This window comes from Mytilus galloprovincialis, chromosome 13 (assembly GCF_965363235.1).
Source record: "Mytilus galloprovincialis chromosome 13, xbMytGall1.hap1.1, whole genome shotgun sequence".
Lineage (NCBI taxonomy): Eukaryota > Metazoa > Mollusca > Bivalvia > Mytilida > Mytilidae > Mytilus > Mytilus galloprovincialis.
In genome coordinates, this window is record NC_134850.1 from 25,663,727 (window position 1) to 25,688,541 (window position 24,815).

Below are 24,815 nucleotides of genomic sequence, written 5' to 3' on the forward strand. Positions count from 1 at the left end.
TCTATTTTTTTTAAAACCCTTATAAATAAAAGAAGAACTGACTCTGACTACAATATTTGAAATGTTAAGATCTATTAATTATTTATATTTGTCAAAACTGTTGGACAACTTCATATAGGAGTTATTGCCCTCAATTGAGAAATTTTACGATTTTTTTTTCATTTTTGCATGTTATCTTGAAAACTATGATAAAAAGAGGGAAACTTTAAATTGCAAAAATTGTCAGCAAGACAAGTCCTACAAATAAGTCTGCATGGTGGAAATGGTCAGTCGACTCCTCATTAGAGTTATTGCCCTTTGGTGACAATTTTTACCATTTTTTGGGGATGTTTTGACTAAATAAATATATCTGAAAAATATAATATATAATATATAGATAGAAATTTAAATTACCAAAATTGATCAGCAAGATGAGATCTACAATGAAGACAGTTTGGTGTAGAATCATCTAATGACTTCTTATTGGAGTAATTGCCCTTTTATAACAAGTTTTACTATAAATGTTTTTGTGTTTTGCCTTGATATGAATATGAAAAAAAATATAATTGATAAAAAGACACTTTTAATCACAAAAATGATAAGCAAGGCAAGATCTACTAACAAGTAACATTTTTCTAATATAGTTAGAAGACTGTCACTTTTTATAAGAGTGATTGTCCTTACATTAGGATTTTCTATTTATCTTCTTTTGTGTTCTGAGAATAGACTAAAGAAGGTAGAGAGAGATTTTTATAATGAATTATATCTTTGTCTTCTAAGTCGAGACTGTCCTTTGTTAAATATTTGTATCTCTATGTCATGTTCCCTTCATAAAATGGCTGTGCCCATGTATTTTTATTTGGTACATTATAACCTAATGTTCTATTTCAGGACGTATAATTGGCAAGGCTGGAAAAGCAATAGATGAGATCATAGATAAATCAATGGTAGACAGAATTATCAGGCAAACTGAACAAGATGTAAGTTTTTCAGAAATAAAAAGGATATTTGTTTAAGTAAGGATTTTGATAGAACAATATCATAAATCATGAGGTGGTAAAATCCATGAGTTTACCAGGCTTTAATTTAGAAATGTTAGGGAAGCCTCCATTTTAAATTCCAAAATTAATGGGTGTTTGATTTCCTTAATATTAAACATACTTGTCTATTAAGGTGGTACCCAACACTTTCACTAAAATTAATTTGGCTCGTTTAATTTTCATAAAATTTTGACAAATTATTTACTTGACCCTTTTACAAAAATATAAAAAAATCAAAAAATTTGAACCAAGCGTTTTATCAGAAAAATTACACTGGTTATATAGCAGTTTGACAAACACTTATTTTGATCATTGTGAAGCTTAATATTCCCTTAACAACACAACATAATTAAAACGTTTAGCTGATTTTACAGAGTTATCTCCCTGCAGTGTTAGGTTACCCACCTTAATATAGTTCTCACCTGAAAATAATGTTTTTGTCAAATTTCATTTACTGCTGAAGCATATTTAAATCTTAAAAATATCTGGTGTGTATGTTTGACTATTACAATGTTAACAGTGCCGAAGACAAGAACTTATCTTTCCTATGACTTTAGATTAAGGAAATTTTTATGTATTAAATATAACTCAAATGGGATGGGTTTTTTTTCTTTTAAAGGTAACTGTATTGCATTTCAAACTTTGCCCTCAAAATACATGGATAAAGTTACCCTCATAAATATTGACTTACTATCTGCTACATGTCTGAAGGAAAACTCAATTTGTAAGAGTAAAACCACTGTGAAGCATCACTACATAATTAAGTACCTCCAAAGCAAAGAGAGAATTATAGCAAACTTCTGTATTCTGTGTACAGTAATAATATAATTGGCGTACAATTTATCTGCATTATTTACAAGAATATCTCTGAAAACAAAAATTTATGCTAAAATACAGTGTTGCTCAAGCTCAATACTGATATAACTTTCTTTCACAATAACATCAAATGAAAAGTTGAAGGATAAATATGTTTTGACAATTTTGAACTAATTTTACTTGCTTCTATAAACATAATCAAACCTGATCAGTAGCTACATTGTTAGCAATCAGTATCAAAAAACTTGACTATAGCTATATAGTCTTGGCAGCAAAACATAGAATATAATTACTGTGCTTATATATATATTCATTAGTGAGCTGGATGGTATGTATATTTCTTTAATTTCTCAGCATACACTTCATACTAACAACCTTTCCATTACACAATTTGTTATCATATTTGGACTTTGGAACTCTTTTATTCAATATAATAAACCAGTTATCTTCCTATTTCTTAATACTCAAAATTTCATTATTGTCAGTTTTCTGACAACACTGGTGAATGATACAATCAAAGAGGTGAGCTCTTTTAATCTTACAGCCTGTTGTGTTGAGTGTGTAGGCAAAGGTAATACCTTTGGTTAGCTTGCTTGCTAGCTAAACCCTGAAGTCGTAGGCAAGGTAAACTATCCTCCTTTAAGAGAAGACTAGTAAGACAGATAACCAGGACTAGGCTACTTCAAAAGGAGTGTAGTATACCTTACTTAATAATGACTTCAAGGTTCAGCTAGCGAGCAAGCTATTCAAAGATATATACTATGTATTACAATTGCTTACACACTCATTGCAATCGGCTGTAAACCTTTAGATTGGAAACATAAGGTTTAAGTCAGAGCCTATATATATATATATTATGGAATCATTATTTTTCAGTTGATACTAATTTTCATCGATTTTATTGAAATAGGTTAACCACAATTCAAATACATACTGGTACACAGTTTTGTCACTGATTCAGACGTACTTTTAATAAAATGGTAATTTTTGAAATCTCAAGAAGAGATTTTATATGAATTTATAGGGTTAAATATACTTACCATGAAATTACATTTATATTATATAGAATATGTTTGCTTTCACAACATGTTCTCATCGCAATTAACTAGGGGATTAAAAATTACATCCATTAGATGTACTCACCTACGTCATAGTTCACCTGTGTAACATACACTAGCTTTAGTTTTAATTTGTCGTATAATTGAATAATTTCAATTAAGTTAACAAAAAACTGAATTTATTCCAGGGGTGGTGGTGGATTGTGGTAAGTATATTTAACCCTATAAATTCATATAAAATCTCTTCTTGAGATTTCAAAAATTACCATTTTATATGAATTTGGTTAAATATACTTACCATGAAATTACATTTATATTATATAGAATATTTACTGATTAACAAGCAGTATTTCATTTGGTGGAGGATAAATTCTCTCACACACATACAATTTCAACATATAAAAAATTATGTGAAATTTTTTAAAAAGTAACTCCATTAAATTTTGAAAATACGGATATTAGTAAAAACCGAAATTACTGAATTTATTATACAATGAAGCTATATGCTGCATAACTATATGTATCAATGGCAAACTTTGCAGATTGTATAAATACAAGTATGCAAAATTAATAGACTTGATGTAGAGTTGTCTCCATGGCACTCACATGTATAAAAATACCCCAATCTTTCTATATCTGATAAATAAATAATCTGCAGGTCAGTATAGAAATAATTATATTAAAGCTCCTTCATTATGAGCTAAATGTATTGTAATATTTATGCAACAGTAAATAAGCATTTATTTCTGAATAGGTTGTTCTTGTTGCTTGTACAAATCGACAAGAACTAATCCAACCTTAATTTCATTACTTTCCACTTTGAAACTTAAGTTTATTTGGAAACATTATTACCTTTCTTTAACTTTCCATTGTTTTCTCTATATTAATATAATAACAGATAATATATGATTGCTGTCGTCTTTTGATAACCTGATCAATATCACATCTTTCGAAATAAATTCTTTTCTACTTAATTAAAGAATTATAATCAATTAAAATATACTTTGTAAATAGGTGTCCTTAATACAATCAAAGTTTATTAAAGACTCAAACCAAAGTTGTTTCATGATTATGCTAAATCTGGATTAATCTTTAAACTTTTTTTAAAGTTATAGTCCCTGAGAATTTGTTTCTCTGCTAGATATACTACTTTTAATATTTTATAGATTTAGAATAAAATATTTTCATCAAGAGAAGTCTTGTACTATTGTATAATGACAATTCTCTAAACTGACCAAATTTTAAAAATCTGATAAAATTTCTATGAGTGGTAGAACCTTTGAATACAATGTCTACCATTTCAACCATGAACAATATTTTTGTTTTGTATTGGACTACTCAAGTGTAAAAATACAGAAATGGACAAATCAGTGGAAAAGTTTCAGTATACATGTTTCCATTGATATAACTGCTTCCACCGAACATTTGGATGTTGAGCTGAATTAAAGCCATGATTGTTGTCCTTATAAATCCTAAAAGAATGCTAACAGATGATTTTCTCCAGCTATGAAAAATCTGTCTAAAATAAAATGTTTTGATATTTCTAATTAACATTTCACAACGGTTAACTTTCTAGAATATCTTGCCATGTACAGTTCCAAATTTAAAGAAACAAAAAATTTGACATAATGAACAACTCTTGTATGTTGCTCTTGACAATTGTTTATATTAATTTCAGAAATTATTTCGTTATCAGAAATACTAAAATGCAACTTGTCAAATATAGTTCTATAGTTGTATTTAAAGAAAAACACTTGTTTGGCAATATGGAAAACACTTGTTTGGCAATATGGAAAACACTTGTACTAACTTGCAGTATCCTTAAGTGTTCTTAGTTATTTCAGAAATGGTTTCACTATCAAAAATGCTCATTTTATTTCTGTCTTGGTTCACCTCATCTGAATCCTATACATTCTAATATGATTCAATATATATAAACCAAACAGCTTTTGGTAGTATTTTGTGACTTCAACCCACTCAGAAGAATTTTGCATTTGTCGCCAGATTTGGCAAAAACAAAATTAATGTGATTTAAATAATCACATCTTTCAAAACAATATTGAAACAAAATTCAAAGTAATTGTTTAAAATAAACACATTTCAATTTTGTGTAGCATATTCTTGCATAAGATACTAACTCTATGCTAAATATTTATATTATTCTGGCTGGTAATATGGAAATTGAAAAGTGAATAATTACCATCAATTCCGAGATTAAAATCACATGCATTCGGAAAACCTTCCTGCATGTAGATAATACACAACTTGACTTTGACCAGACTAGATTTTTGTAGTTTTATGCTTATAATGAGCAAAAATAAAAATAAACAGTGACATTTTAATATTTAGGTATAATATTAAGAAAATATCTCGCATTTGATTTGATATAATCATGGAATTATCATACTATATTTTACTTCCATGTACTATTCTTAGACTATTGAAAACTATTTGCTAACTATTAATCAGTCTTTTGAATAAATTGCTTTTCCTACATTTTGCTGTTAGATTAACTGCTTCTACACTGGTGCTAAAATTTGAGAACCAATTTAATGTATATATATTATATGTTTATATTGGTACATCATGTGTTACTCCAAAAAAAACCTCTTCTTTTTTTTCTTTTTTTTTCTGCATCTCGTAAAGACTGACTAAATAAAAGGTTTATATAAAGAGCTGTATAATAGATAGTTTCAAATCTTGAGAACTACTTCAATTTCCTAGACCATGTCTAGCATTTTAAATAAATCCTGCATCCACAATGCTTTAAATCTTATTTATTTATTTACCAATATTTTACTAATTTTTTTACAAGATCTAAATTAATGATAATCTTGTTTCTATAAATCAGCATATTTGAGTCCTCTATACTTCAGAATTCTGAATCAATATTTAACTCTAGGAAAAACAATGTGTAGCCGTTGCATAACTTGTTGGGTTCTACCAATCTCACATTAAGAATAAAACAGACCCAATGAATGAATCCTTATAGCAGAAACTTGCCCATCTGTTGGCATTGCTTAGAAAACTTAAGATGTAAATTAAGGCATAATTTTCTATCTTTAAAAGAGCATCCAAACTCCTTTTGCTTTCATGATTGGAAGAAATATATGTATAATTTGACAGTGATTCCCATATAGTGAGGGCAAGATAGTCTCTTAAGTCTTACGTTATCACCTCTTTTTTGTGTACTCAAAACAAAACAGAATTAGTACATATTATATTATATGCATTGGCAATGTACACTCTGAATTATGTAATCAATATATAAGCCATTACCTTGAATGAGTCTTTGTGAAATGCATCATGGCATCCCCTAAACTCTTTATTCAATAGACATTCTAATGTTTACATAAAAAAACATATAAAAGCCTTTGTTTCCTTACTGCCGACAAAAACAAACAATTGGTTATAGCAGTTCAAACTTATAATATTCATGTTCTTCTTGTCATAAGTAAACTCAGACCATGAAATTTAATATTAGTAAAAAGAGTTGTCACAAGCTATCAACTGTATTTAGAACAGTGCTCCATTCTTACTGTCTCCATGTCTGTTAGAGCATTGGAGAATTATTTATCAGTAAAAAAATAATTAAATATTTACAGCAATTTGCTGTTCTGGAAAAATATTTCAGGCTTCTAAGAATTACTGTCCTGATTCAAACTGGACATATTTAAAAGAAGTATGTATTGGTATGCTTAAACTGCAATCACATTTGTATTGTACTAGATAACAATGTATTATTTTAGTGTCTTTAATATCTGTCTTGACTATTTCCAGACACTTGTTCAATATATTATCAATATGAGCAAATATGTTAATTGACTAAACTGTTGGTTCATCACAAGAAACAATGTGCAACCAAATATTAGCTATGCTTGTGTTGTTTTAAAATATAATAAAAGTAGACATAATGTTCCCTGGGTGGAAGGATGTCTAGAAAAGTCAGATAGACTTGGACTTAAATTCACTAGTCTGATTCTAATTTATTTTATTTGCAACAATCATCCACGTGCAATTCTATGCTCTATAAATATCAATGTGCAATCAATAAATAGTTATGATTTAATTTTATGTAAAGTATCAAATCTGTATTTTATTAGAATGAATGCAACTTACAGATTCTAAATCATGCATGTTGTTCTAGTTCCTATGTTTCCTGTATGAAACATGTCAACATTAATCAAATAGACTTGGGCAAAATCCCTATTCTATTTTAATTCCATAGTGATCCATTGAGCACGTTTTATTTTCAATGAATATGGTTTATGTTCCCTGAATGGAAGGTTAACCCAAATAAACATCATCAGTTGTGGGCAAAATCCCTATTCTGATTGTGATGTATTTATCAACTGTTAAAACAGTATCACTGTTGGTCTACGCTCCCTGTATGGAACGTTTTCCAAATAAAACAATCAGAAATGGGCAGATTCCCTTTTCTGATTGAAATTTATTGAACCAATTGAGGTTCTAGTTACAATAGTGGTATACGCTCCCATACGGACGTTATCCACATTAAACTAATCAGATCTGGTCAAAATACCTATTCTGATTTAATAGTAATGTGTTTACACAGTCTCGTGTACCAGGTGTACACGTAACAGACTGCAAAATGTAAACAATCGACTGAACCAATTGAGGTTCTAGTGACAATAGTGGTATACGCTCCCAAACGGATGTTTTCCACATGAAAAACAATCAGATCTGGTCAAAATACCTATTCTGATTTTAATATAGTTATGTGTTTACACAGTCTCATGTACAGACTGCAAATTGTAAACAATCGACTTTATCCAAACTTTACACTCGACCCGTTTCGTAGCATTGCTCTAATGCAGTGAAAATCCGGTCAGCTGAGCGTGAAAAAAAAATTAAACATCCGTTTAAATATATATCTTTTTAAAAACGTAGCACTCACGTAACATGTCCGATTTTGACAGCTAAATTCTGCCTTTCCTCGGACCCGATTTAATGTTTGAAAATGGCGGCTAAACAAAGGTCATTTTCTATGTCGTCGTATTTCCAGACTCGTAAGCTGTAAAAATGACGAAAAACGTGCATATCAGAAACTTGGCAGAAGCGCTGTATTCTGATTCACATTAAATTAAACGTATACCGATATTCCGAAAAACAAATAATGTCTTTTATAAAACATAAGGATTTTCAACAGTAAACTGTTAAAAATCCTTGCCGACGAGAAACATGCGTTCTCTTGAACGCAAAAATTAAAACTGAAGCTAGTGTATGTTACACAGGTGAACTATGACGTAGGTGAGTACATCTCATGGATGTAATTTTTAATCACCTAGTTAATTGCGATGAGAACATGTTGTGAAAGCAAACATATTCTATATAATATAAATGTAATTTCATGGTAAGTATATTTAACCAAATTCATATAAAATAATTATTTCTGCAACTGCATCCTGCATTAATTTGAAAGATCCTCTACACTAGATAATTAAGCTGATCTGTCAAAATTCCATCTTCATGCCTTATATATCATGTACTATGTTACGACACAAGATAAAAACTAACAAGGAAAGTAACACCCAGCCACCAAAAGCTTTTTAGCTCACCTGGCCAAAAGGCCAAGTGAGCTTTTCCCATCACTTGGCGTCCGTCGTCATCGTCCGTCGTCGTCGTCCTGCGTTAACTTTTACAAAAATGTTCTCCTCTGTAACTACTGGGCCAAATTAAACCAAACTTGGCCACAATCATCATTGGGGTATCTAGTTTAAAAAATGTGTCCGGTGACCCGGCCAACCAACCAAGATAGCCACCATGGCTAAAAATAGAACATAGGGGTAAAATGCAGTTTTTGGCTTATAACTTAAAAACCAAAGCATTTAGAGCAAATCTGACAGAGGTGAAATTGTTAATCAGGTCAAGATCTATCTGCCCTGAAATTTTCAGATGAATCTGATAACTCGTTGTTGGGTTCCTGCCCCTGAATTGGTAATTTTAAGGAAATTTTACTGTTTTTGGTTATTATCTTGTATATTATTATAGATAGAAATAAACTGTAAACAGCAATAATGTTCAGCAAAGTAAGATTTACAAATAAGTCTACATGACCGAAATGGTCAGTTGACCCATATAGGAGTTATTGCCCTTTATAGTCAATTTTTAACCATTTTTCGTAAATCTTAGTAATCTTTTACAAAAATCTTCTCCTCTGAAACTACTGGGCCAAATTTATCCAAACTTGGCCACAATTATCTTTGGGGTATCTAGTTTAGAAAATGTGTCCGGTGACCTGGCCAACCAACCAAGATGGCCGCCACGGCTAAAAATATAACATAGCGGTAAAATGCAGTTTTTGGCTTACATCTTAAAAACCAAAGCATTTAGAGCAAATCTGACATGGCGTAAAATTGTTTATCAGGTCAAGATCTATCTACCCTGAAATTTTCAGATGAATCTGACAACCTGTTGTTGGGTTGCTGCCCCTGAATTGGTAATTTTAAGGAAATTTTGCTGTTTTTGGTTATTATCTTGTATTTTATTATAGATAGAGATAAACTGTAAACAGCCATTATGTTCAGCAAAGTAAGATTTACAAATAAGTCAACATGACCGAAATGGTCAGTTGACCCCTTTAGGAGTTATTGCCCTTTATAGTCAATTTTTAACCATTTTTCGTAAATCTTAGTAATCTTTTACAAAAATCTTCTCCTCTGACACTATTGAGCCAAATTAATCCAAACTTATCCACAATCATCTTTTGGGTATTTAGTTTAAAAAATGTGTTCTATGACCCAGCCATCCAACCAAGACGGCTGCCATGGCTAAAAATAGAACATAGGGGTAAAATGCAGTTTTTGGCTTAGAACTCAAAAACCAATTGTTTAGAGCAAATCTGACATGGGGTTAAATTGTTTATCAGGTCAAGATCTATCCACCCCGAAATTTTCAGATGAATCGGACAACCCGTTGTTGGGTTGCTGCCCCTGAATTGGTAATTTTAAGGAAATTTTGCTGTTTTTGGTTATTGTCTTGAATATTATTATAAATAGAATAAACTGTTAACAGCAATAATATTCAGCAAAGTAAGATTTACAAATAAGTCAACATGACCAAAATGGTCAATTGACCCCCTAAGGAGTTATTGTCCTTTATAGTCAATTTTCAACAATTTTTATAAAATTTGTAAATTTTTACTAACATTTTCCACTGAAACTACTTGGCCAAGTTCATTATAGATAGAGATAATTGTAAGCAGCAAGGATGTTCAGTAAAGTAAGATGTACAAACACATCACCATCACCAAAATACAATTTTTTCATGAATCCATCTGCTTCCTTTGTTTAATAGTCACATATATAGACCAAGGTGAGCGACACAGGCTCTTTAGAGCCTCTAGTTTTTTGTAGAGCCTAAGTCATCTGGTGAAAATTCCCCACATTAAATTCATTTTCCATGAATTGGTATTAAAATTAATCAGTGTTAATTGTGAAATATTTTTATTATTTTTTTAGGGTGTTGTCTTTAACATAATAGGTACACCAGAATCCATAGAAAATGCAAAGGTTTTGATTAATTTCAAACTAGATGCTCTGAAGGTAATTAAATTCAAAAGAATCACTAGGAACTGTATAGTGCTTTTAATATAAATATGCAAAAATGTTATATAATGGACCAGAAAGGATATGGTGTACATGTATAACTTTATGACACAAAACCACTATAAAATATACTACCAAAAGCTATGGGCAGTGCACTTACTGCTGTACTTCATATCAAAGTCAAAGTGAGACCAATGTTAGCAAATGAAACATTTATACGTTGATGCAAGGAAAGCAAAAGAGTTTAGAATTTTCAATTTAAATATACATGTTTGAATCTGTAAAAATTGTGTACTCATCAAATGCTCTTTGGGTTGAAAACTATCAAAACTAGTTTAAACCAGCCATATTTAAATGTGTTTGTCAATTGTCTTTCATTGTAACCGTATCTATGACTTCTTTTCTTAAATGTATTATGATAACTTTTCAACTAAATATTTGCAAGAAGAAACCTGACAAAAAGACATAAAACTTATTTTTTTCAGATTGGGAGCCCTTGAGAGGTTGTTTTCAACTGGTCTATAGGCTTGTATTCAAACCTTATTAAACAATGAAATCAGATATATATCCACCAAAAATGCAAAATTTGTTTTGTTCACACATCATTGTCAATATAATGGAATTTGATGCAACTGTTGTACAAGTGACAGGTTTATCTAGTTATAAAACAAGGTTTCATCCACCATTTTCTACATAAGAAGATGCCTGTACCAAGTCAGGAATATGACAGTTGCTTTCTATTCGTTTGATGTATTTGAACTTTTGATTTGCCATTTGATTAGGGACTTTCCGTTTGAATTTTCCTTGGAGTTCAGTATTTTTGTGATTATACTTTTTCAATTAACAATTGTCTTCATCATGTCTATCAAAGTTTATTGTGTTGTTAATTACAAGGTTATTAAAGTGTCCTGAAATTTATATACAAACAGCTTTTTTGTATATTTTAGAACTTGTACACTAGCAAAATAGATATAAGAGATGCTGAAAGAAGTGACATATGGTCAGATGATGAAAATTCTTCTTGTTTTATAAGCAGTGAAAACATTTCTAGTATTCAGCACACACCAAGCAGAAGGAGAGGGAATAGAACAGGTAGAAGAAGTAGGGGTGGGAAAGGAAATAGATTTAGAGGAGGTCAAAGAGGAAGAAATAATCACACAGAAGAAGAAAGCAAACAGTATCAAAATTACATGAAATCGAATGTCAGTCAGCAAGATGTCAGAGCTACTGAAAAAAATTATGGATTTGTATTAGATTCTAAAACACTGGTTGCAGATTCTGGAGATTCATCAGATGACACACTTTCATGTGCTTCCATCAACAGTGAACAACACTATCCAGTTCACAAGCCACCAAACAGAAGTAGCTGGAATGGTAGCAGACCAAGAAGAAGATGTAGAGGTGGAAGAGGAGGAAGATATAGAGAAAGGCTGAATAGTGGAGATAATCAACCAAGTGAGGATCAAATTTCACATTTTGCTTATTTAGATGAGGAGAAAGAGGGTTTGTGGTTAAAATATGATGCAATTAACGCTGGTACTCATTTGAAACAAAAAGAGGTAGATGATAATGTTGGTGGTATTGTTTTTGAACAAAGTAGTGGTGGAGTGAGACATAAAGATATCTGGAATAAACCTAAAGCAAAAGATACAGGAACAAGGGCAGAGGAGTGTTATTTTCCAAAACATATTGAAGTAGGGATCAATAAAAAGCATGAAGGTCAAAAAGAAGGTTATCAAGGTAGTGATGAATGGATACAACAGAGTGATGACAGCCTTTCAATTTATGATAGCTGGTGTACACAAAATATAAAAAATGATATTGACAGAGCAGAAAGATATTTAAATTCTTCAATCAGAGGAAATGGTGTAAGAAGAAGGTCCGGAAGTAGAATAAGAGGAGGGTTTTACCAAAGTTATCATCATCAACAAAGACAGCAATTTAAAGATGAATCTGATGAGGATATAAATTCAGATGTAGAAATGATGGAAGTTGATGAATATTCCCCTTTATCAATTAGTTTGGATGACAAGTTTTCAACAGGTGAAGATTTTACAAAATCTTTAGTAAACTTTGATTCTTTATTAGATGATACACCAAAGGTCAAAACATGGGTTGAAAGTAAAGAAATGAAAGAGAAAAGACTTATGGAAGAACAATTAGACAGAATAAATGAAATGCAGGTGCTAAAAAATCTAGTTCAGTCATGTAGCGGTGGTTGCAGCTTTGGTACTTTTATTTGTATAGCTTCTCATTTATTTCCACCATCTGATGGAATGAGAGAATGGTTTAATACTAGGTCCAAAAGGTTTCATATTTACAGAGATGGTCCAAAAATTGTTTACATTGCTCCTTTTTACAAGGAACTGAACATTTGCAAGCACTTTTTCAACCCTTCAAAACTGACAATTTGTGACAATCAGAACTGTAGTTTCTTTCATGTATGTAGGAAATTTGTGAGAGGAAATTGCAGGTCGTTGGATTGCAACCTTTCTCATGACTTTGATTCAGCTCAAAATTTTAGAATCAAAGCAAAATATGGGCTTGAAAATTTTACAGACTCGGACATAATTGTCTTACTGAACTGGAAGTTTCCAAGGTTATGCCCTAATTATATATACAAGCAAGATAGCTGTAAACACACTGAGAATAAATATGAGGCTTGCCCATATCTTCACTACTGTAAAAATTATTTCTTGGGTAAATGCAACAGAGGTGATAATTGTCAGTTTACACACTCATTTTCAGACTCCCACAATAAGTGGGTGTTAACATCTTGTCATCTTCCCAATCAAAATGAAGATGCTTTGAAAAGAATGATTTATGTCCCTCCTAAGTTTGAGAATCGCACAGAACAGGTAAATACAGAAGCAACATTGGATAACCTTTCAACACGTTCAAGGGAAGAAAATGTTCCATTTAGAAGTACAAATCAATATTGGGAAGAACGGAAAGATATGATTGCTTCAAAATCCAAATCCAAGTTTATTGGAGATCGACCAACTATACAGGGAAGAAAAACGATTACTACATGTACTATTCCTCCTAATTTGAAGCAAAGAGAACAGGTAGATACAGAAATGACAATAGACTTCGATTCAATTAATGAAGCTCTTAATAAATCTAGAACTACAGCATGTACAGATCAATATTGGTTAGAAGGTGTAGATGGGCTTGTACTTGTTTCAAAATCAAAATCAAAGTTTAATGAAAATCAGCCAACTAAACAGGAAAGAATCATGAGTTATGTTCCTCCTAATTTCGAAAAGCCCCAAAAAGTGGTAGATACAGAGATGACAGTGCAGGATCTGGCAAGGGAAGTAACTATTGAATCTACAACCAATCAACGTCAGACAGATTGGAGTAGAGGATTTAATCGTCGTTCAACATTACAGTCTTCGTTTATTGGAAATCAATCAACTTTACATGATAACATTGGAATAAGATATTCTTTTCCTAGTGAATCTATAGTTACAGAGGCTACTCCAGAATCAGATGCTAGTCTATTGGAAGAGGCTGCTGGGAAAAAACACATATGTTTAGCATTAACAAAGAAATATTGCCAAAGTCATGTTTGTACAGATTTGCATTTGGAACATGGTGTGCCATACTTATGGCAGGTAAAGACAGATGGAGAATGGGTATCATTTCTACCAAAGGACAACTTCAAAATTGAAAATGCCTATTGTTCTCTTGAGCAGAGTGTACAGATAAAGGTTAGTATTTGATATGTTTACTAGATGAATTTCTATTAAATTTAAGACAACTGCTGCTATATTATAAGGTGTATAGTATCCTACTGACCATCTAAGGATCCATAGAGGGTAAGTAAAATCCATAGTTGATGTGGTCGAAGCAGTGTACATTTCAGAATCATAAAATCTTTGGTTTTGCAAAGCACTATTCCTTTTTTATTTGGTGTTCCTGTAAAGTATTATGAAAACTAGAGGTTACAATTGGTTAGTAAAGCGTGAACACAGGGAAAAAACAGTGAACATTTGATTGCTTAACTTCCAGTGATGGTTATTATCTTAGATACAATGAAATTTATGTGAAATTTTATCTGTAGCATAACTGCCAATCTTGCACAATCTGCATCTGAGATGTTAAGATTAAGAGGACATAATGCTCCTCTTACATTGTCAGAAGTGTTTTAATGAGTATGAATGTGCTTAAATATGCTTTTAAATTTACCGTATTGAAAGCCTTTTTTTAATGGTTTATAGTTTTTAATATATCAAGTTCAACTTGACTTTCTAATGACTTAATTTCAAAGAATTATTTGTTTAAAGTTTTATTGTTTTATATAATAATATCAAGGATGTCTCTGAGTGAAGTCATTATTGGTTATCATGATCAAATCTTTTTATTCATAGGATTCTACCTATTCAGGGAGCATATGTACAGTTCACATAAGCTTTGAAGTACAGAATGAGCATATGTTTTGGATTGTTTATGATGCTTTTGGTAGCAAAACTAATAGGGCTGATATTAGACGTCTCAGTACACCATCATTTGGCGAGAGATGTTTATCAGTAGATAGTTATCTGACACAATGGAGATGGTATTGGAAAAATGACCATGGTGTATGGTTATGTTATGATACAGTAAGTCATTGAAAATAAATATATTTAATTTAAAGGTATAATTTATTAAAGATAAAAGTTTAAAAGCTTTTGAAGTTCAACATTTATTATGATTTAAGCATATATTGACCAAAAATTAAGTTTTTTCTTGTTGAAAAAGGTGTTACAGGCAATATATTTTGTTTAATCTTAATGTCATCATAAATGAGTGGAGGTAAAGGCTTTTAGGAATAGTTCGTAAACTTTCATGAAAACAGTCATTGTTTTGATATAGTTTTAGAATAACTAAATAAAGGCAACAGTAGTATACCACTGTTCAAAACTTGTACATCTATGGACAAAAAACAAAATCGGGGTAACAAAGTAAAACTGTGGGAAACACATTAAATATAAGAGGAGAACAAGGACACAACATTAAAATGTAACACACACAGCAATGGACTAAGCATTAGACAAAATCTATAAATTCAAATATTCAAACATTTTTCATGAGTTACTGAATTGGAAAGTAGTTTATTAGGGATAGCATTAATCTATATTGGTTTTGGTCTCAAGTTGAATATTTTTAATCAGATTTTTTTGTATATTAGTCTGACTGTAGGCAGGTACATGGGTTCAACCATTTTATGTGCAATAACTTGAAAACTGTTTAACCATTACATTTAAACTTTAATATGTTGATATTGATGAGAAGATGAATTAAGATCAAGTTTGATATTGACAGTTTTCCCATTGTCATTCAGAAATATTTTTTTGTTTGATAAAAAGGTTTATATCACTGAAAAAGAAATTATAAATTGTGCTTGTAATTAAAGGTATTGGTCTTGGTTTAATTAAAAATTTAACGCAGATTTTAAACCTTATATTTATTCATAGTTTAATAGGTTAATTATAATAAAACCATAATCTTTATAAAGAAATGTAGAAATAGTGATTTCATTTTTTAATAAAAAAAAATAAAAGTTATTAGCAGAGAATGATCTGTTACCATTTACTGTACATATGGAAGAAATTGTACAAGTGTACAAGTGTATCTTTTGCTCTTGTATTAAGTAAAAGTTTCAAACATATTCACAAGAATGATTTGAACAAATCAACAGTGTTGATATGAAGAGAGTTTTGATCTGTAACTTAATAATACCTAACAGAAGTGTTTATATTATATATGAAACGCAGAAATGATGACAAATAATCAATTTTTTGGTGATTTTTGTTCATGCTGTCCCTTTTTTGAGAGATGATTGCTCTTCTATTTTTGGTCGGATGTAAAGTTTTTATAATATAAATAATTTTATTTGAAAATCCTTCTCTGTCTGTTTATTCAAATTGTTAAATGTTGGTTTTAGCACAAACCATCTAGAAACCTGAGGTCAGAAGGCAGGGTCATGAAAATGGACTAAAAACCATGAAAAATAAATTTCAAAGAAAGAAAGTATAAAAAAGAAAATGTTGTATGATTGCCAAGGAGACAACTATCCACAAAAGACCAAAATGACACAGGCATTAATTAAAAACTATTGGTCACCGTATGGCCTTCAACAATGAGCAAAGCCCATACCGCATAGTCAGCTATAAAAGGCCCCGATAAGAAAATGTAAAACAATTCAAACGAGAAAACTAACGGCATTATTTATATAAAAAAAAATAAATGAAAAACAATTATGTCACACATAAACGACAACCACTGAATTACAGGCTCCTGACTTGGGACAGGCACATACATAAATAATGTGGTGGGGTTAAACATGTTAGCGGGATCCCAACCCTCCCCCTAACCTGGGACATATATCATATAATATTATTCACATTCAAATTAGTTAGATAATGCATTTATGGTAACTTCTTCTGTTGTTATATCAAAACTAATTCAATTATCTCTTTATTTTAGGATTTACAAACTTATACATTGGAGGTGAAATTTCTAAAACAACAAAAGACTTACTTATTTTCAAGAGAAAACTATAAACAAAAGTATAGACTATCCTTCAATTCAATGGAACAGGTCAACTTGGAATATGGAACAACTAGAGTGCTCATGAGACGTCCATTATTTGTTTCAGAAGAGGATCTTGAAAAGAAAAAATAGTAAGTGTTTTTATATCAACTGGTACAACTGTTTGAAAAAGAAGACTTGATAATATTTATGTTATACTTTCAGTGCAAAATATAGTTATCATTCATTTTGTGTTGTTGTATACACAGATATTTGTAAACTCCATTGATGTATGGGGTAAACAAATGAGGATAATTTAGACAAAACATATCTATAAAACAATTAAAGAAATAGAGGACACAAGTTATAATGCTATTTTGAGTTTTATCCCCAAAGGAAAAAGTAGTACCAAACTAATAGTTCCACCGTGTGTCAATCCATCGATCATCTTCGTAAGCACTTTTACATAAATTTTTGTATGATCAGTGCTAATCAACTTTTTTTTTAAAAGAGTTATGTCCTTTGGAAATATTAGTCTGCCAGATTTTTATCAAATTTATATCAGCAATATCATTTAAAAATCAGTACATTCAATTATTTTATAAGAGATATACCCCTTGGAAGCCTACATTAATTTCTATAGAATATGGCCCTTTAGCACCAATTTCAACTGACAGTACTTTGTTAAATGTCAATCACACTACCACTGTATATTTAAGACCTGTTTGTGTGACTATATATAGCATGTATAGTGTAATACCAACAAATTCTAATTATACCTGGTAAAAATTCTAACAGTTGCAGTCATAAATTTTAAACTGCAAGACAATTAATCACTCTGATAAAGTATTGTTACTCATTAGAAACAATACATGTAAATACATTTAGACAACCAAGAGGCACATCAAGATTTATTTTAGAAAGCTTGACAGGAAATTACTAATGAATACAGCAAAAAAAAATCATTACAATTTTGATAAATAAATTAGTGCAAGTAGGAAAATTCAACACAAGAAGAGAAGATATCTCTGGAATAAAAATGCCATAACTGTGAACATTTTGGAGATTTGAATAGTACTTAATTGCCATTTTCAAATATTTCATCATTTAATAGTTTGTTCACATCCACATCTTATGATTATTTTCAAACTGAATGATTTTTGAAAGATTTTCTTAAGCAAAAAATGATCTTCTCAATAGTAAGAATTGTCACTTTGTAGGAATTTACTCAACACACTGTCTTCATCAAAAGTCAATCTCTAAATTCCATTAAGTCTAGAAAATTGTATTTAAATTAAATAAAACGTTCATGATTTTGACCATCAAAACACATTCTTAAATGACAAAAAGAAAAATATGCACTGATTTAACATGAAGAGGGAAGAAATTAATTATTTTTCAAGCATCTCTTTAAATTATTTATTTAATGAACAAAGAATGAAGTCTAAAAACAGAATGTTAATGTGTTAAAATTATGATTGTTCTTTCTCAGTGCACAGAAAATTGTGAGTAAAGCAATTGAACTTTATGGTGAAGATTCTAAACCAGCACATTTTTATCCTTGGGATCTTGCTAACGAGTTTGAATTGGTTGAAACAGTTTCTTCATTTAATAGTGAATACAACAATGTCCTCAGTTCATTCCAGAAGACCATGAATCGGGGAAATTATGAAGTTAGATCAATTTATAGAGTCCAGAGCAGGAAACTGTGGTCTGATTATGAAACGTAAGTTTAAAAAGAAAAAGCTTTTTATTGAAAGGTCAATCTTAATTGTTGCCTGCAATGTGATACTATATTATTTTTCTTCTTTGGGCAATATTTGATAGTTGCTATAGTTAGTGTTGAACAGTTTTACAAAAATGGAAAGTACAATTTAAATTATATGTTTGCCTTTTATTACCCTGGACAATGCATAATGATAGTATGACACAACCCTATAAGTTTCAATCGTGTCATTTCTGTTTGTGACTTTTTTTTAACTTTGTTTGTCTGTTTGTTTTGTTCATACATATTTGTGTTGGAATTTAATGTGACACTCATACAAATGGGATGTTTCGCTAACTACAAAACCAGGTGTATTTATTATCCACCATTTTCTAAATAAGTACCAAGTCAGGAATATGACAGTTATTAGTCATTTGTTGGATGTATTTGAGCTTTTGATTTTGCCATTTGATTAGAAACTTTCTGTTAGTTTTTATACGACCGCAAAATTTGAAAAAATTTTCGTCGTATATTGCTATCACGTTGGCGTCGTCGTCGTCGTCGTCCGAATACTTTTAGTTTTCGCACTCTAACTTTAGTAAAAGTGAATGGAAATCTATGAAATTTTAACACAAGGTTTATGACCACAAAAGGAAGGTTGGTATTGATTTTGGGAGTTTTGATCCCAACATTTTAGGAATTAGTGGCCAAAAAGGGCCCAAATAAGCATTTTCTTGGTTTTCGCACTATAACTTTAGTTTAAGTTAATAGAAATCTATGAAATTTTGACACAAGGTTTATGACCACAAAAGAACGGTTGGGATTGATTTTGGGAGTTTTGGTTTCAACAGTTTAGGAATTAGGGGCCAAAAAAGGGCCCAAATAAGCATTATTCTTGGTTTTCGCACAATAACTTTAGTTTAAGTAAATAGAAATCAATGAAATTTAAACACAATGTTAATGACTACAAAAGGAAGGTTGGTATTGATTTTGGGAGTTTAGGTCCCAACAGTTTAGGAATTAGGGGCCAAAAAGGGACCCAAATAAGCATTTTTCTTGGTTTTCGCACCATAACGTTAGTATAAGTGAATAGAAATCTATGAAATTTAAACACAAGGTTTATGACCATAAAAGGAAGGTTGGTATTGATTTTGGGAGTTTTGGTCCCAACAGAATAAGGGGCCCAAAGGGTCCAAAATTAAACTTTGTTTGATTTCATCAAAATTGAATAATTGGGGTTCTTTGATATACCGAATCTAACTGTCATGACTGTGTATGTAGATTCTTAACTTTTGGTCCCGTTTTCAAATTGGTCTACATTAAGGTCCAAAGGGTCCAAAATTAAACTTAGTTTGATTTTGACAAAAAATGAATCAGTTAGGTTCTTTGATATGCTGAATCTAAAAATGTACTTAACTTCTTGATTATTGGCCCAGTTTTCAAGTTGGTCCAAATCGGGGTCCAAAATTAAACTTTGTTTGATTTCATCAAAAATTGAATAAATGGGGTTCTTTGATATACCAAATCTAACTGTGTATGTAGATTCTTCATTTTTGGTCCTGTTTTCAAATTGGTCTACACTAAAGTCCAAAGGGTCCAAAATTAAACTTTGTCTGATTTTAACAAAAATTGAAATCTTGGGGTTCTTTGATATGCTGAATCCAAAAATGTACTTAGATTTTTAATTATGGGCCCAGTTTTCAAGTTGGTCCAAATCAGGATCTAAAATTATTATATTAAGTATTGTGCAATAGCAAGTCTTTTCAATTGCACAGTATTGCGCAATGGCAAGAAATATCTAATTGCACAATATTGTGAAATAGCAAATTTTTTTTTAATTAGAGTTATCTTTCTTTGTCCAGAATAGTAAGCAAGAAATATCTAATTGCAAAATATTGTGCAATAGCAAGAATTTTTTTTAATTGGAGTTATCTTTCTTTGTCCAGAATCAACTTAAATCTTTGTTATATACAATATACAATGTATATTCACTAATATACAATGTATATTCACTTTTTACTACCAACTGATAAATTAAAATAATCTTTACCATTCAGTGATAACAAGCAGTTTTTTTACATCTTAATATTTTATGATGTATTTAAATGAGTAGTTATTGTTACAAACTCCATTAGAAATTTTAATTGAGATTAGTTTTGGAATAAGGGAAAGGGGGATGTGATTAAAAAAATTGGGTTCAATTTTTCTCATTTGAAATTTCATAAATAAAAAAGAAAATTTCTTCAAACATTTTTTTGAGAGGATTAATATTCAACAGCATAGTGAATTGCTCTAAGAGAAAACAAAAATTTTAAGTTCATTAGAACACATTCATTCTGTGTCAGAAACCTATGCTGTGTCAACTATTTAATCACAATCCAAATTTAGAGCTGAATCCAGCTTGAATGTTGTGTCCATACTTGCCCCAACCGTTCAGGGTTCAACCTCTGCGGTCGTATAAAGCTACGCCCTGCGGAGCATCGAGTTTCAAGACTATATGGAAACCTTAATTTTATATTATTGTATGACTTTAATATTTCTGCTGTTTCCATGAAAAAAATAAAATACCAAGTGTCTTATTGCATACTTCTATAAAACAGATCTGCTGGGTTTCCCATAAAATTTTGGACAAAAACTTTTCTATCTTTTTTTGAAATAGTAAGGATCCAAATGTATATTCCACATTGGCAATAATTTGGTTTTTAAGTGGATCTATTTTAAAAGCCTTACTGCTCTGTAAAACTAAATCTGTTCATAAGAGTACATTATTGGCTTCAAAAGCAGCACATTTTGAATATATAATATTCCAAATACTAAAATTTTGTGCATTTTTTGGACTTAAAAGCTAGAGAAAACCCTTGGCTGCAATCTAGAAAAAGAATGATCTCTAACCAAAAGTTGCTATTATTAAATTATCATGGGTTGAGATCACAGTGAATTATACATTTAACTGATAGAATAATTGAAAATATTACCCACAATACCAGGATTGAAATTTTGTATTCACGTTTTGTCTACAAAAGACTCAATGATTCTTGAAATTAAAAAAAGTTAAAAAGGTCAAATAAAGTATGAAGTTGAATAGCATTGAGGACCAAAAGTTCCTGAAAGTTTTGCCAAATATAGCTGAGGTAATCTACTCCTGAGGTAGAAAAGCCTTAAGTATTTAAAAAAAATCAATGTTTTGTAGGCAGTTAATTTATAAATGTCAACACTGAAGTGCAGACTACTGGGCTGGTGATACCCTTGGGGAATAAAAATTGTACCAGTAGTGGCATTGACTCAGTGGTTGTAAATAAACTCATTATAGATACCTCTATTAAAATTTTGAGTTTACACCAGACAAGCCTTTTGTCTACGTATACAAAGGACTCATCCGTGACACTCAAATAAAAAAAAAGTTAAAAAGGTCAAATACAGTACAAAGCCTTAGTATTCAAAAAAATATCTTTTTGTAAGGAGTTAATTTATAATGTTAATTGACAAAACTGACTTTTTATACTCCACCTATGATAGAGGGGTATTATGTTTTCTGGTCTGTACGTTCGTCCATCCATCCGTGCATCCTTTCTTCCGTCAAGTTAGTTTTTTTATGAAGCTGAAGTCCAATCAACATGAACTCAGTACACTTGTTGCTTATGATATGATTTTTCTAATTATAAAGCAAAAATTTGACATTTAACTGCAATTTCACTGTCCACTGAACATAGAAAATGAAAGTGGGGGTTTCAAGTTAAAGTTTTTGGTCATGATAGTTTTTGATGAAGCCCAATCAACTTGAAACTTAGTACACATGTTCATTATGGTATGATTTTTCTTATTCAATGCCAAATAAGTTTTTGTACCCAATTTCATGGTCCATTGACCATGGAAAATGATAGTGCAAGTGGGGCATCTGTGTACTTTGGAGACATTCTTGTTTAAATTGTGATGTGACAAAACGAAATTATTTTGAAGTAATAATAATAATGTATAACACCTATTTCTATGTGAAATTTCAGAACATCAAAATCTTTGGGCAAATTTTAACATTTGTTTAACCTAATCCTTTATAGCAATCAAATTAAAATAAATTTGTTTAATGTGCAATTAATATAGTACCATGAAAAATTATTGAAAATTGTAATCATTATAATGTTTTTATTTTTTTGACTAAAGAAAGAAGAAACACATGCATGCTGATGCAGAAAAAGACAATCCCACGTTTTCATCAATAGATGAACGAACTTTGTTTCATGGCACAGATTCTCTAGACATTTGCAGAGGCATTTGCATAAACAATTTTGATTTTCGAAAAAGTGGTAAAAACGCAACAGTTTTTGGAGAGGGATCATATTTTGCTAGGGATGCAATCTATAGTCATAATTACACAAAACCGTCCTCAGATTTCGGTGATAGATACATGTTCAGAGCCAAAGTGTTAGTTGGAAAATTTACACAAGGTAGTAGAACCTATCGCAGACCACCAGAAATACCAGGGCAGAGTCATAAATTGTATGATTCTTGTGTTGACCACCCAATAGATCCATCAATTTTTGTCATTTTTGATCGGAGCCAAAGTTATCCAGAATACCTTATTAACTACAGAGAGAAGGACTATGGTCAGAGGAGAATCTCTCCAGTAACAGCACTAAGTTCAGTGCAGATCCCTCCAGTTTTGTCAGCCTTTCAGCAACCAGTACACTCAAGTATGCCTTCCACAAGTGCTTATGCTCACTCCACAGGAGGAACCAGTTTACAAACAGCAACAAGTTATAATTCTAATTCTATTTCCGGATCCAATGTGTCAAGGGGAACCAGTTCTGGAGCTGCAACAAGACACAATCTTGTTTCTATTCCAGCCACAAGTATGGGAAACAGTTCAATGTCATCAAATTCAAATATGCATTCATCCAATGTTCAGACTTCTCAATCTAATTTAAATTCTGGCAACAGTAATCCTACAATCAATATCAAAGGCAGAAGAAGAAAGCAGGACAAAGATTGTGTTATATTGTAATTACAACAGTTTATACACTAGTAAAAAGATAGAGGCATTTATCAACTAACCAAAAGTTATGCCTTGATTGTTGAAGGGATTATCACATGGATTTTGTAAAAAAAGTAATTGTTATCCTATTTAAGATGTTTAAGTGGTTATTGATATTTTTAAAAGCCAAGAAATGCAATTATTGATAAATTAATATTGTTTAGCTTAAGTTTGCTATTTGTTTTTAAATTGTTCTCCATGAGTGCTTACTTAGTTTGCCAAAAGGAACACATTAATATATCAAATGTGAGAGGTCAAGTTATAAAATGATCATGGAGTTTAAGCTTATATTAATGTAATAATATTATTACAAACCTAATCTTGAATAATTTATTCTGTCCTTATTCTATCCTATTTTTGGTAAGTTTTTAGGACAAATTTAGAAATGTGAAGTAACTTTTTGCGTTGATCTCTTCAGCTAACTAGGCTGTGGCATTTTATGTGCTGGTATAGGTTGTTTTATGTATTCATATTTTTTCTGTAGTTAGTCACCACTTTGGTGTTGCCATGTATATCTATTATATAGTCATTTTTATGAATTTACTGTTGCAAAAGTATGAATTATTCTAAATAATAAGGATGTTCTTATTACAGGCAGAAAACCTTAGCCGTATTAGGCACAACTTTTTTGAATTTTTGGTCCTCAGTGCTCTTCAACTTTGTACTTGTTTTGGCGTCTGAACATTTTTTATCTGAACATCACCGGTAAATTATGTCAACGAGGCATGCTTCTGGCGTATTAAATTATAAACCTGGTACTTTTGATAGCTATTATGCGTTTGTTTCTCTGTTCTATATGCACTCCCATTTATCATGTTTATTAGGTCTTTCCACCTTTCCGTGGAAAGACCTATTGATTTTGTTCTCATTATTATTATTTATTTCTCTTTTTTTTTTCTTTCGCCTAATATTTTTTTCTTGCGTAGTATTGATGTTTCAAAAGATGTCGCTTAGATATTTGGAATATGATATCGTATAGATTATACGCTTTAAAAATTTACAACCGCGTAACAAAATACTTTTTTACGTTGTAAGAGTTATCTCCCCAAACACTTTTTCTTGTGGCCACTGCTCCTTCGCAACCTTAAAAGATTACGACAA

The 24,815-nt window shown here is 30.9% G+C and overlaps 1 protein-coding gene across 1 annotated transcript in view; it reads left to right on the plus strand.

Moving 5' to 3' along the window:
* LOC143057441 (uncharacterized) overlaps window positions 1-24,609 on the plus strand; it is a 38,730-nt gene extending 14,121 nt beyond the window's left edge. Inside the window, exons 9-15 of the mRNA XM_076230747.1 lie at window positions 871-959; window positions 10,375-10,458; window positions 11,409-14,177; window positions 14,838-15,068; window positions 16,936-17,132; window positions 18,473-18,706; window positions 22,844-24,609. Of these exons, the coding sequence (XP_076086862.1) occupies window positions 871-959; window positions 10,375-10,458; window positions 11,409-14,177; window positions 14,838-15,068; window positions 16,936-17,132; window positions 18,473-18,706; window positions 22,844-23,684 (4,445 nt within the window). The 3' untranslated portion in view covers window positions 23,685-24,609. The remainder of the gene's footprint in view (window positions 1-870; window positions 960-10,374; window positions 10,459-11,408; window positions 14,178-14,837; window positions 15,069-16,935; window positions 17,133-18,472; window positions 18,707-22,843) is intronic.
* The last annotated feature ends 206 nt before the right edge of the window (window positions 24,610-24,815 follow it).